The 22,808-nt window shown below is 44.7% G+C and overlaps 1 protein-coding gene and 1 long non-coding RNA gene across 2 annotated transcripts; both read right to left on the reverse strand.

Annotated features, from left to right (window-relative positions):
* Positions 1-13,569: 13,569 nt before the first annotated feature.
* Positions 13,570-13,956, reverse strand: LOC147972395 (uncharacterized). The gene has a single exon (XM_087524319.1). The coding sequence runs from the start codon at positions 13,954-13,956 to the stop codon at positions 13,570-13,572; it is 387 nt and encodes a 128-aa protein (XP_087380445.1).
* Positions 13,957-15,691: 1,735 nt separating this feature from the next.
* Positions 15,692-18,333, reverse strand: LOC125556453 (uncharacterized). The gene is made up of 2 exons (XR_007305097.1): positions 17,922-18,333; positions 15,692-15,971 (listed from the first exon to the last, which is right to left on the reverse strand). It is a non-coding gene; the product is annotated as an uncharacterized LOC125556453 (long non-coding RNA).
* Between the last annotated feature and the right edge of the window lie 4,475 nt (positions 18,334-22,808).

A 22,808-nucleotide genomic window follows, 5' to 3' on the forward strand; every position in this document is an offset into this window, starting at 1 on the left:
TGCAGTGAAAATTATCCAACATCTTTTCTTTAACTGTTTAGTGGCAAAAAAATATGGGCTTTTATATATAATTTCTTTGGAGTTGATGATCCTCGCTACATTTTTGAGCTTGTCTCTTTCTGGCGCCGGCATAAAACAAGAGCTATTATAAGCATGGTGTGTATATACTACATAAGAGCTTAAGTCCATCGGGAGAAGCGCTTCGGATCTTGTGCAGGAGGCTTTTCCGCCTGGGGAACTAATCGGACTATTGCAAGCTGATTCAATTTCAGTAGTTTCCCTCAAACTAGAGGTTACCAAGGAACAACGATCTATTAGATTGCATCCTTAGACAGCACGATGCCTTTCAACCCACTTTAGTAGAGGGGCGTACTATTTCGAGTGAGCTGATAATGGAATTTTTCTTTGATAAATAGGAAACTTAAGATAAGATGCTCCAGAATGGAAATGAGAGAGATATGGATTTTCTGTTTAGCTCAAATTGTGGATTGTGAATCCCCCATATGCGGGTTCAATTCCCATCGCTCGCCCATCAGTGTGGTACACATATCTGTCAATGTCAATCAAGTAAGAAAATGCATTCCCACTGTCTGAGGAAAAGGTCTGGATTCTCTTTCGGATAGACCCTGAATGGAGAAGAAAGGTTGCTTCCTTATATGCTACTTTTATACCGTCATTACATCATTTTGACACATTTTTATACAATTTTATCGGACTAACCTACAATTCTAGTGCTTAGTTCGACAAAATTGTAGGTTACTACAATTCTTCATCATTTTGACATAATATGCTACTTTTATATGCCCATCGGTGTGGTAAAAACTATTTTAGGGAGCAAATAAAATAATATAAAAATACGTCGCTTAGATTGAAGACTAGAGGGACACCATGAGCCAGAGGGCCACCAAAAGGGAGACCCTAGGCTCCCATGCGACCTAGGGCTGGGTCATGTCGTGTGGTTGCGTGCCCCTAGGGACCCCCTCCACCGCCTCTCGGTTTTCGTGTCCTTATATACCTATAAAAATCCTAAAAATAATTATCGAGGATCATTTCTGCCACCACCACCACCACACGTTCTGAAACAATCCAATTCCGAGGCCTTTTTTACCTTGCTGCTTTGATGATCACATGTGAGTAGTGCTCCTTGTACTATGGGTCCATAATAGTAGTTATGTGGCCAGAGAGGATTTGTGGGACGCAGGGGAGGAGGCTCTGACTCCATTTTTCTTTTGGCTTTTGATTTTCAAATTTTCGTATCTTTGGAATTGAAAGTCCAAATTATTTTTAATTTTCATATTGATATTTCTTGTGATGAAGGCCTTTCAAATAAGACCCATTTTGAATATCTTTTGATGATTTTTAAAAACTTTGTTAAGTTTCAAATGTTGAAACTTGATACAAAGAATGACAAAAATAGCAGGTTTCAAAAAACCAAACTTAAAATGTGGTGTGCCCTCATGCGGAACTGAATGGCTTTGTGGATCATGAGGCAATCATGCAGCCGGGCAAGGCTGTTGTGGGGCGTGGGTCCGCACATGCATGCCCCCGCGAATTTCCTGCTATGTGGCTTGCTCTCTCCCTTGTTCTTCAATAAAAATATCACATGAGCTATCCTATGTGATTTGTAATCCATCTAGTGTAATTTTCAATGTGTTTCTTGCGGTGCAACGAATCGCCATTTTATGACCAGATTATGTATGGATTTATATTTTTCTTGGGTCCCTTGCTACATGATTATGACAGACATACTCTTGGATCTACCATGCATTGTCAATGATTAGATAAACAATCTCCGAGAGGGTGTAGCATGATAGAGATGAACCCTGAACACAAAGTTTAGGGAGTGATTGTTGCAATAAACTTAGCCGATTCAGGTTCATGCCATGCCAGGGGTTTTCCATTTACATGGCAAAAGTTTATGTTTCAATAATTGTGACATGGCAAAGGTTTGCACGTTGACTACTGTCACATAGCACCGTAGAACGTCGGGACGTGAACAGATCAGCTATGACGGAGGCGGTAGCTTAGAGTCAGTTCTTTTGGGGCTTATGGGTAGCTGCCAAAATAAGCTGCTTATATGCTACTTTTATACCGTTATTACATCATTTTGGAGAAGAAAGGTTGCTTCCTTATATGCTACCTTTATACTGTTATTACATCATTTTGACACATTTTTATACAATTTTATCGGACTAACCTACAATTCTAGTGCTTAGTTCGATAAAATTGTAGGTTACTACAATTCTTCATCATTTTGACATAATATGCTACTTTTATATGCCCATCGGTGTGGTAAAAACTATTTTTAGGGAGCAAATAAAATAATATAAAAATACGTCGCTTAGATTGAAGACTAGAGGGACACCATGAGCCAGAGGGCCACCAAAAGGGAGACCCTAGGCTCCCATGCGACCTAGGGCTGGGTCATGTCGTGCGGTTACGTGCCCCTAGGGACCCCCTCCACCGCCTCTCGGTTTTCGTGTCCTTATATACCTGTAAAAATCCTAAAAATAATTATCGAGGATCATTTCTGCCACCACCACCACCACACGTTCTGAAACAATCCAATTCCGAGGCCTTTTTTGACCTTGCTGCTTTGATGATCACATGTGAGTAGTGCTCCTTGTACTATGGGTCCATAATAGTAGTTATGTGGCCAGAGAGGATTTGTGGACGCAGGGGAGGAGGCTCTAACTCCATTTTTCTTTTGGCTTTTGATTTTCAAATTTTCGTATCTTTGGAATTGAAAGTCCAAATTATTTTTAATTTTCATATTGATATTTCTTGTGACGAAGGCCTTTCAAATAAGACCCATTTTGAATATCTTTTGGTGATTTTTAAAAACTTTGCTAAGTTTCAAATGTTGAAACTTGATACAAAGAATGACAAAAATAGCAGGTTTCAAAAAACCAAACTTAAAATGTGGTGTGCCCTCATGTGGAACTGAATGGCTTTGTGGATCATGAGGCAATCATGCAGCCGGGCAAGGCTGCTGTGGGGCGTGGGTCCGCACATGCATGCCCCCGCGAATTTCCTGCTATGTGGCTTGCTCTCTCCCTTGTTCTTCAATAAAAATATCACATGAGCTATCCTATGTGATTTGTAATCCATCTAGTGTAATTTTCAATGTGTTTCTTGTGGTGCAACGAATCGCCATTTTATGACCAGATTATGTATGGATTTATATTTTTCTTGGGTCCCTTGCTACATGATTATAACAGATATACTCTTGGATCTACCATTGTCAATGATTAGATAAACGATCTCCGAGAGGGTGTAGCATGATAGAGATGAACCCTGGACACAAAGTTTAGGGAGTGATTGTTGCAATAAACTTAGCCGATTCAGGTTCATGCCATGCCAGGGGTTTTCCGTTTACATGGAAAAAGTTTATGTTTCAATAATTGTGACATGGCAAAGGTTTGCACGTTGACCACTGTCACATAGCACCGTAGAACGTCGGGACGTGAACAGATCAGCTGCGACGGAGGCGGTAGCTTAGAGTCAGTTCTTTTGGGGCTTATGGGTAGCTGGAAAACTAAGCTGCCCCCCCCCAACCCACATTATTCTGACAGGCCAATCTAAAATTATTTTGGCTGCCACGCATAAGCCTAAGAAAAAGGACATAGATAAGTGCCGACCGTTCAGCCTGGAGGAGCACCAGACTGAACGACTCGTTCGCTCGGGGATGCACCTTTTACCGAACGAAAAGGTTCGAGACGAAACCCCTCCATCCCGAACTATCTGTTGGAAATATGCCCTAGAGGCAATAATAAAATGGTTATTATTATATTTCTTTGTTCATGATAATAGTCTATTGTTCATGCTATAATTGTGTTATCCAGAAATCGTAATACATGTGTGAATACATAAACCATAACACGTCCCTAGTGAGCCTCTAGTTGACTAGCTCGTTGATCAAGAGATAGTCATGGTTTCCTGACTATGGACATTGGATGTCATTGATAATGGGATCACATCATTAGGAGAATGATGTGATGGACAAGACCCAATCCTAAGCATAGCTCAAAGATCGTGCAGTTAGTTTGCTATAGCTTTTCCGAATGTCAAGTATCATTTCCTTAGACCATGAGATTGTGCAACTCCCGGATACCGTAGGAGTTCTTTGGGTGTGCCAAACGTCACAACGTAACTGGGTGACTATAAAGGTACACTACGGGTATCTCCGAAAGTGTCTGTTGGGTTGGCACAAATCGAGACTGAGATTTGTCACTCCGTATGACGGAGAGGTATCTCTGGGCCCACTCGGTAATGCATCATCATAATGAGCTCAATGTGACCAAGTGGTTGATCACGGGATCATGCATTACGGTACGAGTAAAGTGACTTGCCGGTAACGAGATTGAACAAGGTATTGGGATACCGACGATCGAGTCTCGGGCAAGTAACGTACCGATTGACAAAGGGAATTGTATACGGGATTGATTGAATCCTCGACATCGTGGTTCATCCGATGAGATCATCGAGGAGCATGTGGGAACCAACATGGGTATCCAGATCCCGCTGTTGGTTATTGACCGGAGAGTCGTCTCGGGCATGTCTGCGTGTCTCCCGAACCCGTAGGGTCTACACACTTAAGGTTCGGTGACGCTAGGGTTGTTGAGATATTAGTATACGGTAACCCGAAAGTTGTTCGGAGTCCCGGATGAGATCCCGGACGTCACGAGGAGTTCCGGAATGGTCCGGAGGTGAAGATTTATATATAGGAAGTCAAGTTTCAGCCATCGGGAAAGTTTCGAGGGTAATCGGTATTGTACCGGGACCACCAGACGGGTCCCAGGGGTCCACCAGGTGGGGCCACCTATCCTAGAGGGCCCCATGGGCTGAAGTGGGAGGAGAACCAGCCCCTAGTGGGCTGGTGCGCCCCCCATGGGCCTCCCCTGCGCCTAGGGTTGGAAACCCTAGGGGTGGGGGCGCCCCACTTGGCTTGGGGGGCACTCCACCCCCCTTGGCCGCCGCCCCCCTTGGAGATTGCATCTCCTAGGGCCGGCGCCCCCCTAGGGGTCCTATATATAGTGGGGGGAGGGAGGGCAGCCGCACCCTAGCCCCTGGCGCCTCCGTCTCCCTCCCGTGACACTCCTCCCTCTCCCTGAGCTTGGCGAAGCCCTGCTGAGATCACCGTTGCTTCCACCACCACGCCGTCGTGCTGCTGGATCTTCATCAACCTTTCCTTTCCCCTTGCTGGATCAAGTTGGAGGAGACGTCTTCCCAACCGTACATGTGTTGAACGCGGAGGTGCCATCCGTTCGACACTAGGTCATCGGTGATTTGGATCACGACGACTACGACTCCATCAACCCCGTTCTCTTGAACGCTTCCGCGCGCGATCTACAAGGGTATGTAGATGCACTCCCCTCTCCCTCGTTGCTAGATGACTCCATAGATTGATCTTGGTGATGCGTAGAAAATTTTAAAATTCTGCTACGTTCCCCAACAGTGATGTCGTAATCGCACTCTATTGGATATGGTGTGATCCATGATGTCTCTTACCAATTTACTGCTGTCATTTTGGGGCTATGCTTTAGAGACTGTCGCATTCACTTTAAATAGGGCTCCATCAAAATCCGTTGAGACGACACCGTATGAATTATGGTTTGGGAAGAAACCTAAGGTGTCGTTTCTAAAAGTTTGGGGATGCGATGCTTATGTCAAGAAACTTCAACCTGAAAAGCTCGAACCCAAATCGGAAAAATGCGTCTTCATAGGATACCCTAAAGAAACTATTGGGTATACCTTCTACCTCAGATCCGAAGGCAAGATCTTTCTTGCCAAGAATGGATCCTTTCTAGAGAAAGAGTTTCTCTCGAAAGAAATAAGTGGGAGGAAAGTAGAACTTGATGAAGTATTACCTCTTGAACCGGGGAGTGGCGCAGCTCAGGAAATTGTTCCTGAGGTGCCTGCACCGACTAGAGAGGAAGTTAATGATGATGATCATGAAACTTCAGATCAAGTTGCTACTGAACTTCGTAGGTCCACAAGGACACGTTCCGCACCAGAGTGGTACGGCAACCCTGTCTTGGAAATCATGTTGTTAGACAACGGTGAACCTTCGAACTATGAAGAAGCGATGGCGGGCCCAGATTCCGACAAATGGCTGGAAGCCATGAAATCCGAGATAGAATCCATGTATGAAAACGAAGTATGGACTTTGACTGACTTGCCCGATGATCGGCGAGCCATACAAAATAAATGGATCTTTAAGAAGAAGGCAGACGCGGATGGTAATGTGACCATCTATAAAGCTCGGCTTGTCACTAAGGGTTATCGACAAGTTCAAGGGGTTGACTACGATGAGACTTTCTCACCCGTAGCGAAGCTGAAGTCCGTCCGAATCATGTTAGCAATTGCCGCATTCTATGATTATGAGATATGGCAAATGGACGTCAAAACGGCATTCCTTAATGGTTTCCTTAAGGAAGAATTGTATATGATGCAACCGAAAGGTTTTGTCGATCCTAAGAATGCTGACAAGGTGTGCAAGCTCCAACGCTCGATTTATGGGTTGGTGCAAGCATCACGGAGTTGGAACATTCGTTTTGATGAGATGATCAAAGCGTTTGGGTTTTTGCAGACTTATGGAGAAGCCTGCATTTACAAGAAAGTAAGTGGGAGCTCTGTAGCATTTCTCATATTGTATGTGGATGACATACTGTTGACGGGAAATGATATAGAATTCTTGGAAAGCATAAAGGCCTACTTGAACAAGTGTTTTTCAATGAAGGACCTTGGAGAAGCTGCTTATATATTAGGCATCAAGATCTATAGAGATAGATCGAGACGCCTCATTGGTCTTTCACAGAGCACGTACCTTGACAAGATATTGAAGAAGTTCAAAATGGATCAGTCAAAGAAGGGGTTCTTGCCTGTATTGCAAGGGACGAGATTGAGCACGGCTCAATGCCCGACCACGGCAGAAGATAGATAAAAGATGAGTGTCATCCCCTATGCCTCGGCCATAGGATCTATCATGTATGCTATGTTGTGTACCAGACCTGATGTAAACCTTGCCGTAAGTTTGGTAGGAAGGTACCAAAGTAATCCCGGCATGGAACACTGGACAGTGGTCAAGAATATCCTGAAGTACCTGAAGAGGACTAAGGATATGTTTCTCGTTTATGGAGGTGACGAAGAGCTCGCCGTAAAGGGTTACGTCGATGCTAGCTTCGACACAGATCTGGATGACTCTGAGTCATAAATAGGATACGTGTATATTTTGAATGGTGGGCAGTAAGCTAGTGCAGTTGCAAGCAAATCGTTGTGGCGGGATCTACATGTGAAGCGGAGTACATGGCAGCCTCGGAGGCAACACAAGAGGCAATCTGGGTGAAGGAGTTCATTACCGACCTAGGAGTCATACCCAATGTGTCGGGCCCGATGACTCTCTTCTGTGACAACACTGGAGCTATTGCCCTTGCCAAGGAGCCCAGGTTTCACAGGAAGACCAGGCATATCAAGCGTCACTTCAACTCCATTCGTGAAAGTGTTCAAAATGGAGACATAGATATTTGTAAAGTACATACGGACCTGAAGGTGGCAGATCCGTTGACTAAACCTCTCCCTAGAGAAAAACATGATCAACACCAGAACTGTATGGGTGTTCGATTCATCACAATGTAACTAGATTATTGACTCTAGTGCAAGTGGTAGACTGTTGGAAATATGCCCTAGAGGCAATAATAAAATGATTATTATTATATTTCTTTGTTCATGATAATAGTCTATTGTTCATGCTATAATTGTGTTATCCGGAAATCGTAATACATGTGTGAATACATAGACCACAACACGTCCCTAGTGAGCCTCTAGTTGACTAGCTCATTGGTCAAGAGATAGTCATGGTTTTCTGACTATGGACATTGGATGTCATCAAGGTTGTCAGAATCGCGATTTTGAATCGGATCGGAGCTCCGATGGTAGGATCGCAAATCATATAATCTTCACTATCAGGATCGTATAAACGTAGATTCTATGAACTAAAATCGTAGAATCGTAGGGGTTAGTTTGGATCGTAAAGTCGTAGAATCGTATAACAGGATCGCGATTCTGACAGCCTTGGATGTCATTGATAACAGGATCACATCATTAGGAGAATGATGTGATGGACAAGACCCAATCCTAAGCATAGCTCAAAGATCGTGTAGTTCGTTTGCTATAGCTTTTCCGAATGTCAAGTATCATTTCCTTAGACCATGAGATTGTGCAACTCCCGGATACCATAGGAGTGCTTTGGGTGTGCCAAACGTCACAACGTAACTGGGTGACTATAAAGGTACACTACGGGTATCTCCGAAAGTGTCTGTTGGGTTGGCACGAATCGAGACTGGGATTTGTCACTTCGTATGACGGAGAGGTATCTCTGGGCCCACTCGGTAATGCATCATCATAATGAGCTCAATGTGACCAAGTGGTTGATCATGGGATCATGCATTACGGTACGAGTAAAGTGACTTGCCGGTAATGAGATTGAATGAGGTATTGGGATACTGACGATTGAGTCTCGGGCAAATAACGTACCGATTGACAAAGGGAATTGTATACGGGATTGATTGAATCCTCGACATCGTGGTTCATCCGATGAGATCATCGAGGAGCATGTGGGAACCAACATGGGTATCCAGATCCCGTTGTTGGTTATTGACCAGAGAGTCGTCTGGGTCATGTCTGCGTGTCTCCCGAACCCATAGGGTCTACACACTTAAGGTTTGGTGATGCTAGGGTTGTTGAGATATTAGTATACGGTAACCCGAAAGTTGTTCAGAGTCCCGGATGAGATCCCGGACGTTACGAGGAGTTCCGGAATGGTCCGGAGGTGAAGATTTATATATAGGAAGTCAAGTTTCGGCCATCGGGAAAGTTTCGGGGGAAACGGTATTGTACCGGGACCACCGAAAGGGTCCCGGGGGTCCACCGGGTGGGGCCACCTATCCCGGAGGGCCCCATGGGCTGAACTGGGAGGGGAACCAGCCCCTAGTGGGCTGGTGCACCCCCCATGGGCCTCCCCTGCGCCTAGGGTTGGAAACCCTAGGGGTGGGGGCGCCCCATTTGGCTTGGGGGGCACTCCACCCCCCTTGGCCGCCGCCCCCCTTGAAGATTGCATATCCTAGGGCCGGCGCCCCCCCTAGGGGTCCTATATATAGTGGGGGAGGGAGGGCAGCCGCACTCTAGCCCCTGGCGCCTCCCTCTCCCTCCCGTGACACTCCTCCCTCTCCCTGAGCTTGGCGAAGCCCTGCTGAGATCACCGTTGCTTCCACCACCACGTCGTCGTGATGCTGGATCTTCATCAACCTCTCCTTCCCCCTTGCTGGATCAAGTTGGAGGAGACGTCTTCCCATTTGTACATGTGTTGAACGCGGAGGTGCCGTCCGTTCGGCACTAGGTCATCGGTGATTTGGATCACGACGAGTACGACTCAATCAACCCCGTTCTCTTGAACGCTTCCGCGCGCGATCTACAAGGATATATAGATGCACTCCCCTCTCCCTCGTTGCTAGATGACTCCATAGATTGATCTTGGTGATGCGTAGAAAATTTTAAAATTCTGCTACGTTCCCCAACACTATCCCCATCAGCACGATCTGAAAAAGGCCCCAATAGCCCATTTTGCTGGGCCTCTTCTCAGGTGTGAATAGAAAGCCCCAAAAATCAGGAAAAGTAAAACAAAAAACAAAAACAGTAAAAAAAATGAAGAAGAAAAATGAACTCCTTGCCTTCAAAACCAAAAAAAAGTTTAGTGTAAAAATGCTATGATTGCTGATCCACTTTCATTAACAAAAAGACATTAACAAATCAGTTTGCCATGGTTAACAAAGGTAAAAAATGCCATGTTTCAGACAATAAAAATGCCATGGTAGCAGGAAATAACTTTGCAATGGTTTAAAATGATTATTTGGATATGGAAAAAGATCTAAAATTGCCATGGGTGTAACATAAAAATTGCCATGTTCGAAAACAAGAAATTTGCCATGGCAAATAAGCATCTTAAGTAACCATGGTAACATTCTTCAAATAAGATATGACAATGGCACTACCACATCAAGTTGACATCACTACGAAGTCTACACTACGAAAAGTTGCCATGAAGTTTGCATATATATGGATACAACATGGGAAAAGAAATGAAGTTTACACTACGAAGTTGCCATCATGGCAACATATGAAAAAATAGATATCGTGAAAAAAAATGTTTCTCTAAACACATAGATTTTTTTAAAAAAATGGAGAAATCATCTTAACTTGTAATGATATCGTACATGTAATCGCCATGACAAGACGAATTTTAGAGGATCAAAACATTTTTCCGTGGAAAAACAAATTGGAAAGAACAAAACTTGTCGTCTTCTCAAACTAATATGTAATGGCCATGGCAAACATTCTTCGGAACCAAGGCAAAAAATGCATTTAGTTGCCATGGAGAAAACACATCTATAAAAAATACTGATTTTAGTTGCCATGGCAAGTTTGCCATGTTTTCGAACATCTTTAGTTGCCATGGCAAGTTTACCATGTTTTTTTAACAAACTTAATTAAAAGAAGTTTGCCATGTTTTTGAGCGTCTTAAGTTGCCATGGCAAGTTTACCATGTTTTTTTAACAAACTTAATTAAAAGAAGTTTGCCATGTTTTTGAGCGTCTTAAGTTGCCATGGCAAGTTTACCATGTTTTTTAACAAACTTAATTAAAAGAAGTTTGCCATGTTTTTGAGCATCTTTAGTTGCCATGGCAAGTTTGTCATGTTTGTGAACATCTTAATTTAAAAAGTTTGACATGTTTTTGAACAAACTTAATTAAAAGAAATTTGCCATGATGCGTAGATCATAGTTGTCATGGGCCGTTAACTAAATTTGTCGTGGTCCAGAAAACAAAATTTGCCATGATACATAGACTAATTCAAAAAAGTTAAATTGCCATCGTGCATGCTCTAAATTTTCCATGATGCATAGACTATAGTTGCCATGGGCCTAAATTTGTCGTGGTCTAGAAAGCAAATTTGCCATGGTCATTTTTTTAAAATGTCATGGTGCATACATAAAATTTGCCATGATGTGTAGACTATAGTTCCCATGGGTCTAAATTTGTCGTGGTCTAAAAAGGAAATTTGTCATGGCCAATTTTAAAATGAAAAAAATGCCATGGTACATGCCCTAAATTTGTCGTGGTGCATAGATAAATAGTTGCCACAGGCCATTAACTAAATTTGTCGTGGTCCAGAAAGCAAGAAATGCCATGATGCATAGACTTAATTTTAAAATAAAAATGGTCATGGTTGATACACTAAAAATTGCCATGATGCATATACTATAGTTGCCATGATTGATAAACTAAATTTACCATGGTCCCACGAAATATCCATGGGCATGTGGAAAATTAAATAATTCATGAACAATTTGTCGTGGTATAAATAGTATATTTGCCATGTTTTTGCACATCTTTAGTTTGTCGTGGCAAGTTTGCAAATGGTTTTGAGCATTTTAAAATGACATGGCAAGTTTGCCATGTTTTTGAACATCTTAAGTTGCCATGGCAAGTGACATGTTTTTGAACATCTATAAATTTGCCATGGCAAGTTTGCATGTTTTTGAACATGTTAATTAAAGAAGTTTTCCATGTTTGCCATGTTTTTGAACAAACCTAATTAAAAGAAGTTTGCCATGTTTTTGCACATAGTTAAGCTTGCAATGGCAAGTTTGCCATGTTTTTGAACATCTTAAGTGCCATGGCAACTTTGTCATGTACTATAACTTTGCCATGTTTTTAGCATCTTAAGTTGTCGTGGCAACTTTTCTGATAACTAACTTAGAATTATTTTCTCTCTACAATTTGCCATGGCAACTTTCTAATAAAAACTTAGAATTTTATTTCACTCTACAAAAATTGCCATGTCAACTTTCTGATAACAACTCAGAATTATTTTCCACTCTACAAAATTGCCATGGCAACTTTTCTGATAACAACTTAGAATTATTTTTCTCTCAACATGCTGCCCAAATCAATGACGCATATATATCAACACTCTGTTAAAAATGGCTCTGTTCATTACACATACACAACGGCAACATACAGAGATAAGAAGAATCACAACAATATGTCACTGAATGATGGATTGGGGATGCTCACCGATAGCAACGATGGTGTACGGCGGCACGCAGGATCGAATCGAAGGGGACCAAGGGGCCTGGTGATGTCCAGGAGGCGAGCACGGGCGTCGTGGCCGAAGCCCTGTCTCTGGCGCAACCCTTCCGAGCCTTTGAGTGGAGCGTCGTCACCCGGTCAGCGCTGCCCCCTGTCCCGATCCGCCTCGCCTCCCTTGAGCTCGCCTTGCCAGAGATGAAAGTGACAGAAGACGTGGGGTGACACGGCGGGGGACGCCGGTGGAGCCTCGCATGGCGCTTCTTCTCCTCCCCATCCATTCCTCTCTCCCTCCTCCATCTCCCCCAGCTTTGGGCCCTCCTCGCCGAACACCACGCCCGCCGGCCCCGGTGCAGGTCCGCCTCATCGAGCACCGCGGCCGCCGCCCCCTGTGCCGGCGCTGGGCTTGATGCGGAGGAGCAGGATCCAGCGGGGGACACCGGTGGAGCCTCGCGCGGTGCCTCTTCTCCTCCCCCTTCCATTCCTCTCTCCCCCCTCCATCTCCCCCAACTCTGGGCCCGCCTCGCCGAACACCACGCCCGTCGCCCCCTGGTGCAGGTCTGCCTCACCGAGCACCGCGGCCGCCGCCCCCCAGTGCCGGCGCTGGGCTTGATGCGGGGGAGGCGGATCTGGAGGCGCGTCGCCGTGCTGGGGTGCGGGCCGCATCGCCGGGGGTGGTCTGGAGGCGCGTCGCCGGGGCCGGTGCACGTCCATGGAGGGGAAAGTGGTGGGTGGTTTGCTTGTAAGTGGGGTGGTGGGTGAGGAGTAGTGCGGTTGTAGAAGGACGAGACGTTCGGGACGACCTGCTGTTTTTCCAAACGAAAAAAAACAATGACGTGGCTGGTCAGACATGCTTTAAGATTCGTGATTTGATCCAATGGTCCATAGGACATTTGGTCCCAAATCCTAAAATACAGGCGTTTGGGAGTTATTGATTCCGAAGAAAAATTGGCCATGTCTCGCATGCATGATTCGGCTTGTCAGTGATCTCTGTAGCCACTGAATAAAAGGAAGAGAAAGATGAAGAAAAGCCGTGTTATTGTATGCATCGTAAAGAAAACTTCTGTATGTTGTCCCCAAATCCAAAATCTCTCTCGCGTATTCCAATCCTTCCGACTGTGGCTGTTGTTTTTGATGATTATAAGAACATAATTTCTAATTAATATATTGGGTTTTGTTGGCACGGATGTTTTAGCAACAAGTAATATGGATAAGAGGGAGTAGAAATAATCAGAATAGCAAAACTCACATCATGTCCTTTTTTTTCCAAGAGAGGAGCGATATCTAGACCATAAGCCTTTCACGTAGGACGTAGCCCTGGACGAAAACATGAAAGACAAAAGCGAAAGGAAATATTATACTGTATACTACTTAAAAAGATTTACTCTACTACGAAAACATAAGCCTTTCAAGTGTCCCCCTTTCAAGACGTGAGATTCGGGGTACGGTGCATCCGGAGGACGAGGACGTCGCAGCGGAGGTGCAGGCGGTCGTCGTCGACGTGGTTCTCCACCCACTTCAGGAGTTCCTCCTTGCTAACGAAGTCGTCCGCTTCGGCGCTCCACCACAACCGGTAACTGTAAATCTGATCGCGCGGCTCGATGAGGCGGCTGAAAGCCGGCACCCCCGCGCGGTCGAGGACGCTCAGCTGGCACATGGCTGACAGGTCCTTGCCGGTGTGGTTCGGGGTGGCGAGGTGGAGGCCGGCGCCGACGAAGCGGCCATGGGCGTAGGCGTTTGGGCTGTAGGCCACCCGCCACTCGAGGCCGCCGACACGGAACTTGCGGGACATGATGGGGCCGTCGACCATCCTGTGGACGAGCTTGTAGCCGTCGATCTGGAAGAGGTGGGACCCGATCACCGGCCGAGCGCGGACGCCGGAGGAGGAGAAGGAGTGCCCCGCGCAGGGCTGGAAACATCAGCTCGGTGGCGGCGGCGCCGGTCATGGCGATCGACGGTGGATACGAATATGGTAGGAGTACGCAAAGTCCTTTTTACCGGAGCCGGTAGCTACCGGTGGTTCTCCAACCAATAAAATCTTGCCACCTCAAAAGTTGTCATAAGTTGTATCTATGTATTCCACTATTTCCTTCATTTAAGCCTCTGTATTTCATCAGCTTGGACCCACCCATGTGATTTGACCTGCTGGGCCACGCACGTGATTTCAACCAGAACACTCGCTTTACACGCAGGCCTGAGACACGTACACTTCACACATGTACAGAAGCACATACATAGCAAGGTCAGCTTATTTTGTTCAAAGGATCAACCTCTCCCACTTTAAATTAATTTAAAATCTTTTAAAACACATACTTGAATTTCAAATGAAACTTATTCCATTCAAATTACTGATTTCAATAGTTTGATAAATAGAATTTTCACTTTTTTAATCTAATTCCACACATTCAAAAAAACTAATTTATATAGTTTCATATTTCCCAAAAGAGTGAAACTATTTATTTTTCAACTTTCATAGAACTGATTTGTTTTCTTAAAAAACATTTGAATCCTTTCAAAAACACATTTCACTAAAGAGTGAAACTTGGTATTTCAAAAGAGTGTCATAAGCAATTTTAATTTTTTACTAACTGGTTTCATTTATTCGAATAATTCCAATGTCATTTTTCACAATGAGTGAAACTGTTTATTTGAACCTAAAGGTAGATTTCAATTTTTTCAAAAACAAATTTCACTACCATCTTTACGAAAGACTAAAACTTAGTATTTCAAAGAGCGGCATAAAGATTTTTAAGCTTTTACAAACTTATTTCAGTTATTAAAATTCCAAATGTCATATTTCATTGCGAGTGAAACTAATTATCTCAATCACCAAAAACTGATTTCAGTCCTTCCAAAAAACAAATTTCACTACCATGTTTGTACAAAAGACTGACACTTAGTATTTCAAAAGAGTAGCATAAACATTTTTAACTTTCTACAAACTGATTTCAGTTATTCCAATTCCAATGCCATATTTCATTGCGAGTGAAACTAATTATCTCAATCACCAAAAACTGATTTCAGTCCTTCCAAAAAACAAATTTCATTACCATATTTGTACAAAAGACTGACACTTAGTATTTCAAAAGAGTGAAATTATCATTTCAAAAAAATTAGAAGGTGATTTCAGCTTTTCCAAATTCATTTTTATTCAAAAAGAGTGAAATTTATTATTTCAGAAGTGTCACAAAAAATTCAGTTTAATTTCAAAAACTATTTCAGTACATATCACACTTAAGAACTAACTACACCCTTAAAAACTACCAGTTTCATATATTTCAGACGAGTAATTTCATATATTTTCGTTTAGATTTCGAAATACACTCCTAAAATACCTGTTTCATATATTTTAGACGAGTAATTTCATATATTTACGTTCATATTTCAAATTACACTCTTAAGAAACACCAATTTCATATATTTCAGACGAGTAGTTTCATATATTTTTGTTTATATTTCAAATTACACTCTTAAGAAATACCAGTTTATATTTCAAGAACTATTTCAGTTCAGATTACACTAAAAAACACTCTTAAGAAAAACCATTCCAATTACAATTTCATTTCACATCAAGGATATTAGTTTCACAAATCTGCATTTCACATCACATAGCAGTTCCACATATCTACATATTTATTTCAATGTCGGAACAACAATGTGACATATATCACACAATCTGCTTCAAATCTTCACATCAATTTCAATTTGACACCTTCCCTTCCATTGGTTGAATATTTTGGTGGATTCCATAACTGAAACATTTAGTATATTTCAAATTCACAAGCATGGGGAGCTGTCCATCTGATGAAGAAGCAAGGGTGGGAGCTGAAATCATGTAGCACAAATCGAAAATCAGGAAGTACAGAGAAAGAGATGTTAATACGCGGATGTGGTGGACAACCTGATCCCGGGGGGTGTGTCACACCTGTAATACGCGGATGACACACTCCTCCTTTTCGAACCCGACACACACAGTATCGCAACGGTCAAGGCCATTCTGTTGTGTTTTGAACTCATGTCGGGGCTTAAAATCAACTTCCACAAGTGTAAAGTGGTGTCCATAGGGATGGACGCGGCCGAAAGTCAGCGGGTAGCCAACTTGCTTAACTGCAAACTTGGCCAGTTTCCGTTCACTTACCTCGGCCTCCCGATCGCGGCGAAGAAATGTTCGATCGCCGATTGGGAACCTCTCACCTCCAAGGTAGCGGGCAGGGTGTGTCCGTGGAGAGGTAGATTTATGTCTTCAGGGGCTAGACTAATCTTAACCAAATCCAGCCTCTCATCCTTACCTATGTTCGCCATGGGTTTGTTCTTGCTGGCGGATGGGGTACACACTAAGTTGGATACCCCGCGGTCCCGTTTCTTTTGGGAAGGAGCGGGACCCAAACGGAAATACCATATGGTCAAATGGCAGGCCGTTTGCAGATCTAAAGCCCAGGGGGGCCTTGGGATCATCAACTCCAAGCTGATGAATATTGCACTCATGTGCAAATGGATCTGGAAGATGTCTCAGGGTGAGATTGGCCTCTGGATCGACCTCCTCCGTGCGAAATACTTCCCGAATGGGAATTTCTTCGAGGCGGCCTCTCGTGGGTCCCCCTTCTGGAACTCCATTCAAGCCCTAAAACCCTTCTTCGCCAGGGGCGCGAAGTATGGGGTTAACAACGGGCGCTCCACGCGGTTTTGGCTAGACCTTTGGATTGGCCAACAACCCCTATGGTCGGAGTTTCGCCAACTCTACTCCATTGCAGTCGAGCCCAACCAATTGGTTGATTCGGCTCTTAGCTCCTCCCCACCCTACCTCAACTTCAGAAGAGAATTATCGGGGACGGAAATGGCGGAGTGGGACCGCCTTCGGGATTTGATCGCGGATGTTCGCCTGTCGGACTCCGCGGACACGGTCTCTTGGATACTTTCGAGCTCTAGCAAATTCTCTGTCAATTCCTTATACAGAAAGCTTACCCGCGGCCAGGTCCCTTCGACTGCCATGGGGCTTTGGAAGGCTAAAATCCCTCTCAAGATCAAGGTCTTCCTCTGGCAACTCTGCCAAGATCGCCTTCCTACCTCTACCAACCTTGCTAAGCGCAACGGCCCCGCCTCCGGCCCTTGTGCTTTGTGTAGGGTTTCGGAAGATGCTAACCACGCTTTCTTCCGGTGCTCTTTGGCGCGCTTTGCTTGGAGCGCGGTCCGTGAGGCCGCGGGGGTGGATTGGGATCCCCGCTCCCGAGCCGCGCTAGTGTCTTCTTTGTCATTGGTTCATGGCCCGGCTCGTCGGGTCATGTGGACATGTGCGGCGACCATGTTATGGGCTATCTGGCATATTCGTAACAAGTTTACTATCGAGGGCGTATTTCCCTCGTATCCCGCTGACGTTATCTTCAAATGCATCATTTTCTTGCAGCAATGGGCACCGCTGGGCAGACAACAGGATTCTGATCTTCATCACCAAGCTCTTTGCCGTCTTCGCTTAGTTTACGCCGAGTCCCGCGCTCCGTCGTCCGCGCCGTCTGCTATCGCATAGGGATAGGCAGCCCCTTTTGGTTGTACTTTCAGCCGAGCCTGCGTGCTCGTTTCGCTAGGCCGGACGTGCCTTGTAACGTACTTTATTCTTTCTCCGGTTGCTGTTTCCAAGACCTGCTCGTCTTTTGTCTGATGCCGTGTGTTGGTTATGTGGTTGTCATACACTGCCTATGTTGTGGGCTTTATTAATTTAAAACCGGACGTCCCTGACGTCCATGTTCTAAAAAAAAGAGATGTTAAGGAAGTTGTGCTTACCTCGGTGGATCCTGACCTGCTTCCTCGTCCGCGTCGGCGACAACTGGATCTGGTTGACTTGGGGTGTATCCCATGATTTCCGGTTGGATCTCCAAAGTCCAGAGTGAGGACCAGGGAGGCGGTGGTGGGCACCGGGGCGCGGGGATCCGCTACCGGCGGCAACACAGAGGCACTGCACCGCGTCCTGACTGTTCGTCAGATCCGGCGAGGGAGTCCGTTTCCACGGCGGCTTGTCGAGGTAGGGGATTGGTTACTCAAGGAGGGAGACTGACTCCAGCCGGCGTAGTAGGTAGAGAGCAGCGGCCGCCGTACGACGGAGAGAGAGCAGGGGCCGGCGTTGACCAGAGAGAGAGAGAGAGATGTGGAAGAGAGCAGCGGCCGGCGTGGAACTGATGTGGGAGCGACAAACTGATGTGGGTCCATCCAGTATTCCGGTTCGTATATGCTTGTATCCTAGAAACAGACGCGAAAAGGAAAATCACGTGGGATCCACTCACACCAATCTAGAAGCAGTGACGAACGGTGGATCTCTTGCCGGTACATCCCGGCTCCGGTAAAATAACTTAGTCGGGTAGGAGTATTGCTTAGCTAGATACGTGCGTACGTGCTAAAGGGCTACTGTTCGTGTGTGTGCTATATATGCATGGGCTTGTTTCTCATGGTTTCCTTCATTCCTTGTAATATTCCTGTAAATATCGGTCCAAAAGGAAATGTAATTTTTTTCGTTGGAATATTTTCCTTTTTGTGGTGAACAAAAGAAATAACGGCAGTAGTTCTTTAGGAAAGGAATCATATCCTAATTTTTTGGCACAATACCACCGGATAACATCCGACTTGAGCTCATTTTTCGCTTATATACACCTTATGTTCCTAAATATAATATGTTTTGGCAGTTCAAATTCTTATATTTAGAAACAGAGGTACGTAGTATATACAAAGATAATTGGTCGTGGGCCCTTTACGTTAGACTGCAAATATAACAGGTGGAAATTCAACTTCCAAAGATTAATGATCGGCACAACTGGCCTGTAAACACCTCAATGATAATGGTTAACTATCATGCATTGGATGTTTTTATTTTCAATGGTGATATCTATGTCATGATGCTCAGGGCTATGTCTGAATCTAAGTGTACATTTCTACCGATGAACTCGGAATGAATGAAATCAAAATGTTCTGCTTCTCTGATGCTATTTCTTGTAAATCTCGCCTTCCGTTGCTCTCTACTAACATAATTTACCTTCTCTTTTCCTTTGAGAACTGATAATTGTTAGGTTTTGTAGAAGCGTCTGAACTCCCGTAACATGGGAGCCCGTGTATATATATTGATATGGGCGAGGCCAGCTCTCGCAGGAGGCATACATTAAGGTTGTTGGAATCACCAGAAAGATACATTGGGGATAGAGAGGATTACATCAAGAGATAAACATGAAATAAAACAAAGAGATCTCCTCTAACTACCCAAGCACCAGAGGTGGCATGTATGCGTACGTGACATAGCATGGGTGTATAATCCAATGTTTAACAGCCCCCCTTAATCGCAACTGCCTCAAGTTGAGATTACGCCTGAATTCTTGAAAGCTTCTGGTTGGTAAGGCCTTTGTAAAGCCATCTGCAAGCTGGTCTTTGGAGGGAATAAACCGACCATCAAGTTGTTTATTTGTAACTTGTTCTCTCACAAAATGAAAATTTATCTCAATATGTTTGGTTCTGACATGAAAAACTGGGTTAGCAGACAAATAGGTGGCACCAAGATTATCACACCACAAACAAGAAAGTTGAACTTGAGGTACTCCAAGTTATTTAAGCATAGATTGAACCCAAATGACTTCTGATGTGGCATTTGCTAATGCTTTATATTCTGCTTCTGTACTTGACCTGGTAACAGTGGCTTGTTTCTTGGCACACCATGAAATTAGGTTAGGACCATAAAATATAGCAAAACCCCATGTAGACCTGTTGTCATCCAAACAACCAGCCCAGTCTACATCTGCGAAAGCACTCATAAGTGTGGAAGATGACTGTCGAAATGTAAGACCTGTGGTTAAAAGTATTCTTTATGTACCTCAAAATTCTTTTGGCTGCTGTCCAATGGGCTGTGGTAGGTGCATGGAGAAACTGACACACCTTGTTAACTGCAAAAGAGATATCTGGTCTGGTAAGAGTTAAGTACTGAAGACCACCAACCAAGCTTCTGTACCCAGTAATGTCCTCTCGAGTCAAAGGTTCTCCTTCTGTTAAAGACAAAGTTTCTGAACTAGACACAGGTGTTGGTGAGGGTTTGCAATTTACCATGCCAATTCTGCTCAACAACTCTGTTGCATATTTTGCTTGTGACAAGTGAATACCATTACTGATTTTGTTTACCTCAATGCCTAGAAAGAAATGCAACTCTCCCAAATCCTTGAGAGCAAATTCTGACCCTAAGTCTCTGAGTAAAGCTGACACTGCTCCATGTTGGAAATATGCCCTAGAGGTAATAATAAAATGGTTATTATTATATTTCTTTGTTCATGATAATTGTCTATTGTTCATGCTATAATTGTGTTATCCGGAAATCGTAATACATGTGTGAATACGTAGACCACAACACGTCCCTAGTGAGCCTCTAGTTGACTAGCTCGTTGATCAAAGGATAGTCATGGTTTCCTGACTATGGACATTAGATGTCATTGATAACGGGATCACATCATTAGGAGAATGATGTGATGGACAAGACCTAAGCTTAGCTCAAAGATCGTGTAGTTCGTTTGCTGTAGCTTTTCTGAATGTCAAGTATCATTTCCTTAGACCATGAGATTGTGCAACTCCCGGATACCGTAGGAGTGCCTTGGGTGTGCCAAACGTCACAACGTAACTGGGTGACTATAAAGGTACATTACAGGTATCTCCAAAAGTGTCTGTTAGGTTGGCACGAATCGAGACTGGGATTTGTCACTCCGTATGACGGAGAGGTATCTCTAGGACCACTCAGTAATGCATCATCATAATGAGCTCAATGTGATCAAGTGGTTGATCACGGGATCATGCATTATGGTACGAGTAAAGTGACTTGCCGGTAACGAGACTGAACAAGGTATTGGGATACCGACGATCGAGTCTCGGACAAGTAACGTACCGATTGACAAAGGAAATTGTATACGGATTGATTGAATCCTCGACATCGTGGTTCATCCGATGAGATCATCATGGAGCATGTGGGAGCCAACATGGGTATCCAGATCCCGCTGTTGGTTATTGACCGGAGAGTCGTCTCGGTCATGTCTGCATGTCTCCCGAACCCGTAGGGTCTACACACTTAAGGTTCGGTGACGCTAGGGTTGTTAGGAAGACTTGTATGTGATTACTGAATGTTGTTCGGAGTCCCGGATGAGATCCCATACGTCACGAGGAGTTCCGGAATGGTCCGAAGGTAAAGATTTATATATGGGAAGTTGTCATATGGTCGCCGGAAAGTTTCGGGGGCATATCGGTATTGTACCGGGGCCACCGGAGGGGTTCCGGGGGTCCACCGGGAGGGTCCACCTCTTCCGGAGGGCCTTATGGGCTGTATGGAGAAGGGAACCAGCCCAAGTGGGCTGGGGCGCCACACCCCCCTAGGGCCCATGCGCCTAGGGTTGGGGGAAACCCTAAGGGGGGCTCCCCCTTGCTTGGGGGGGCAAGCCCCCCTCCCCTTGGCCGCCCCCCTCTAGATCTCATCTAGAGGGGGCCGGCCCCCTTCCCCTTTCCCCTATAAATAGAGGGGTGAGGGGAGGGCTGCACACAACATCCAAGGCTCAGCCCCTCCCCTCCCCAACACCTCTCCTCCTCCATAAGAGCTTGGCGAAGCCCTGCCGAAGTACTGCAGCTTCATCACCACCACACCGTCGTGCTGGTGTTGGAGCCCTCTTCCTCAACCTCTCCCTCCTCCTTGCTGGATTAAGGAGCGGGAGAAGTCCTCGCTCCGTACTTGTGTTGAACGCGGAGGTGCCGTCCGTTCGGCACTAGGATCTTTGGTGATTTGGATCACGTCGAGTACGACTCCATCAACCCTGTTCTCTTGAACGCTTCCGCTCGTGGTCTACAAGGGTATGTAGATGCACTCCTCTCTCCCTCGTTGCTAGATGACTCCATAGATTGATCTTGGTGATGCATAGAAAATTTTAAAATTCTGCTACGTTCCCCAACAGTGGCATCATGAGCTAGGTCTATGCGTAGTTACTATGCACGAGTAGAACACAAAGTAGTTGTGGGCGTCGATATTGTCAATTTACTTGCCGTTACTAGTCTTATCTTGATTCGGCGGCATCGTGGGATGAAGCGGCCTGGACCAACCTTACACGTACGCTTACGTGAGACCGGTTCCACCGACTGACATGCACTAGTTGCATAAGGTGGCTGGCGGGTGTCTGTCTCTCCCAATTTAGTCGGATCGGATTTGATGAACAGGGTCCTTATGAAGGGTAAATAGAAATTGGCAATTCACGTTGTGGTTTTGGCATAGGTAAGAAACGTTCTTGCTAGAAACCTATAGCAGCCACGTAAAAACTTGCAACAACAATTAGAGAACGTCTAACTTGTTTTTGCAGCAAGTGTTTTGTGATGTGATATGGCCAAAGGTTGTGATGAATGATGAATGATATATGTGATGTATGATATTGATCATGTTCTTTTAATAGGAATCACGACTTGCATGTCGATGAGTATGACAACCGGCAGGAGCCATAGGAGTTGTCTTAATTTATTTATGACCTGCGTGTCAACATAAACGTCATGTAATTACTTTACTTTATTGCTAAACCGTTAGCCATAGTAGTAGAAGTAATAGTTGACGTGACAACTTCAAGAAGACACGATGATGGAGATCATGGTGTCATGCCAGTGACAACGATGATCATGGAGCCCCGA

This window comes from Triticum urartu, chromosome 5A (genome assembly GCF_056163025.1).
Source record: "Triticum urartu cultivar PI428250 chromosome 5A, HENAU_Tu73, whole genome shotgun sequence".
NCBI classification, from domain to species: Eukaryota; Viridiplantae; Streptophyta; class Magnoliopsida; order Poales; family Poaceae; genus Triticum; species Triticum urartu.

Coding starts and splice junctions, on each gene's coding strand:
- LOC147972395 (XM_087524319.1), bottom strand. CDS start 13,956: ATGGTCGACGGCCCCATCATGTCCCGCAAGTTCCGTGTCGGCGGCCTC.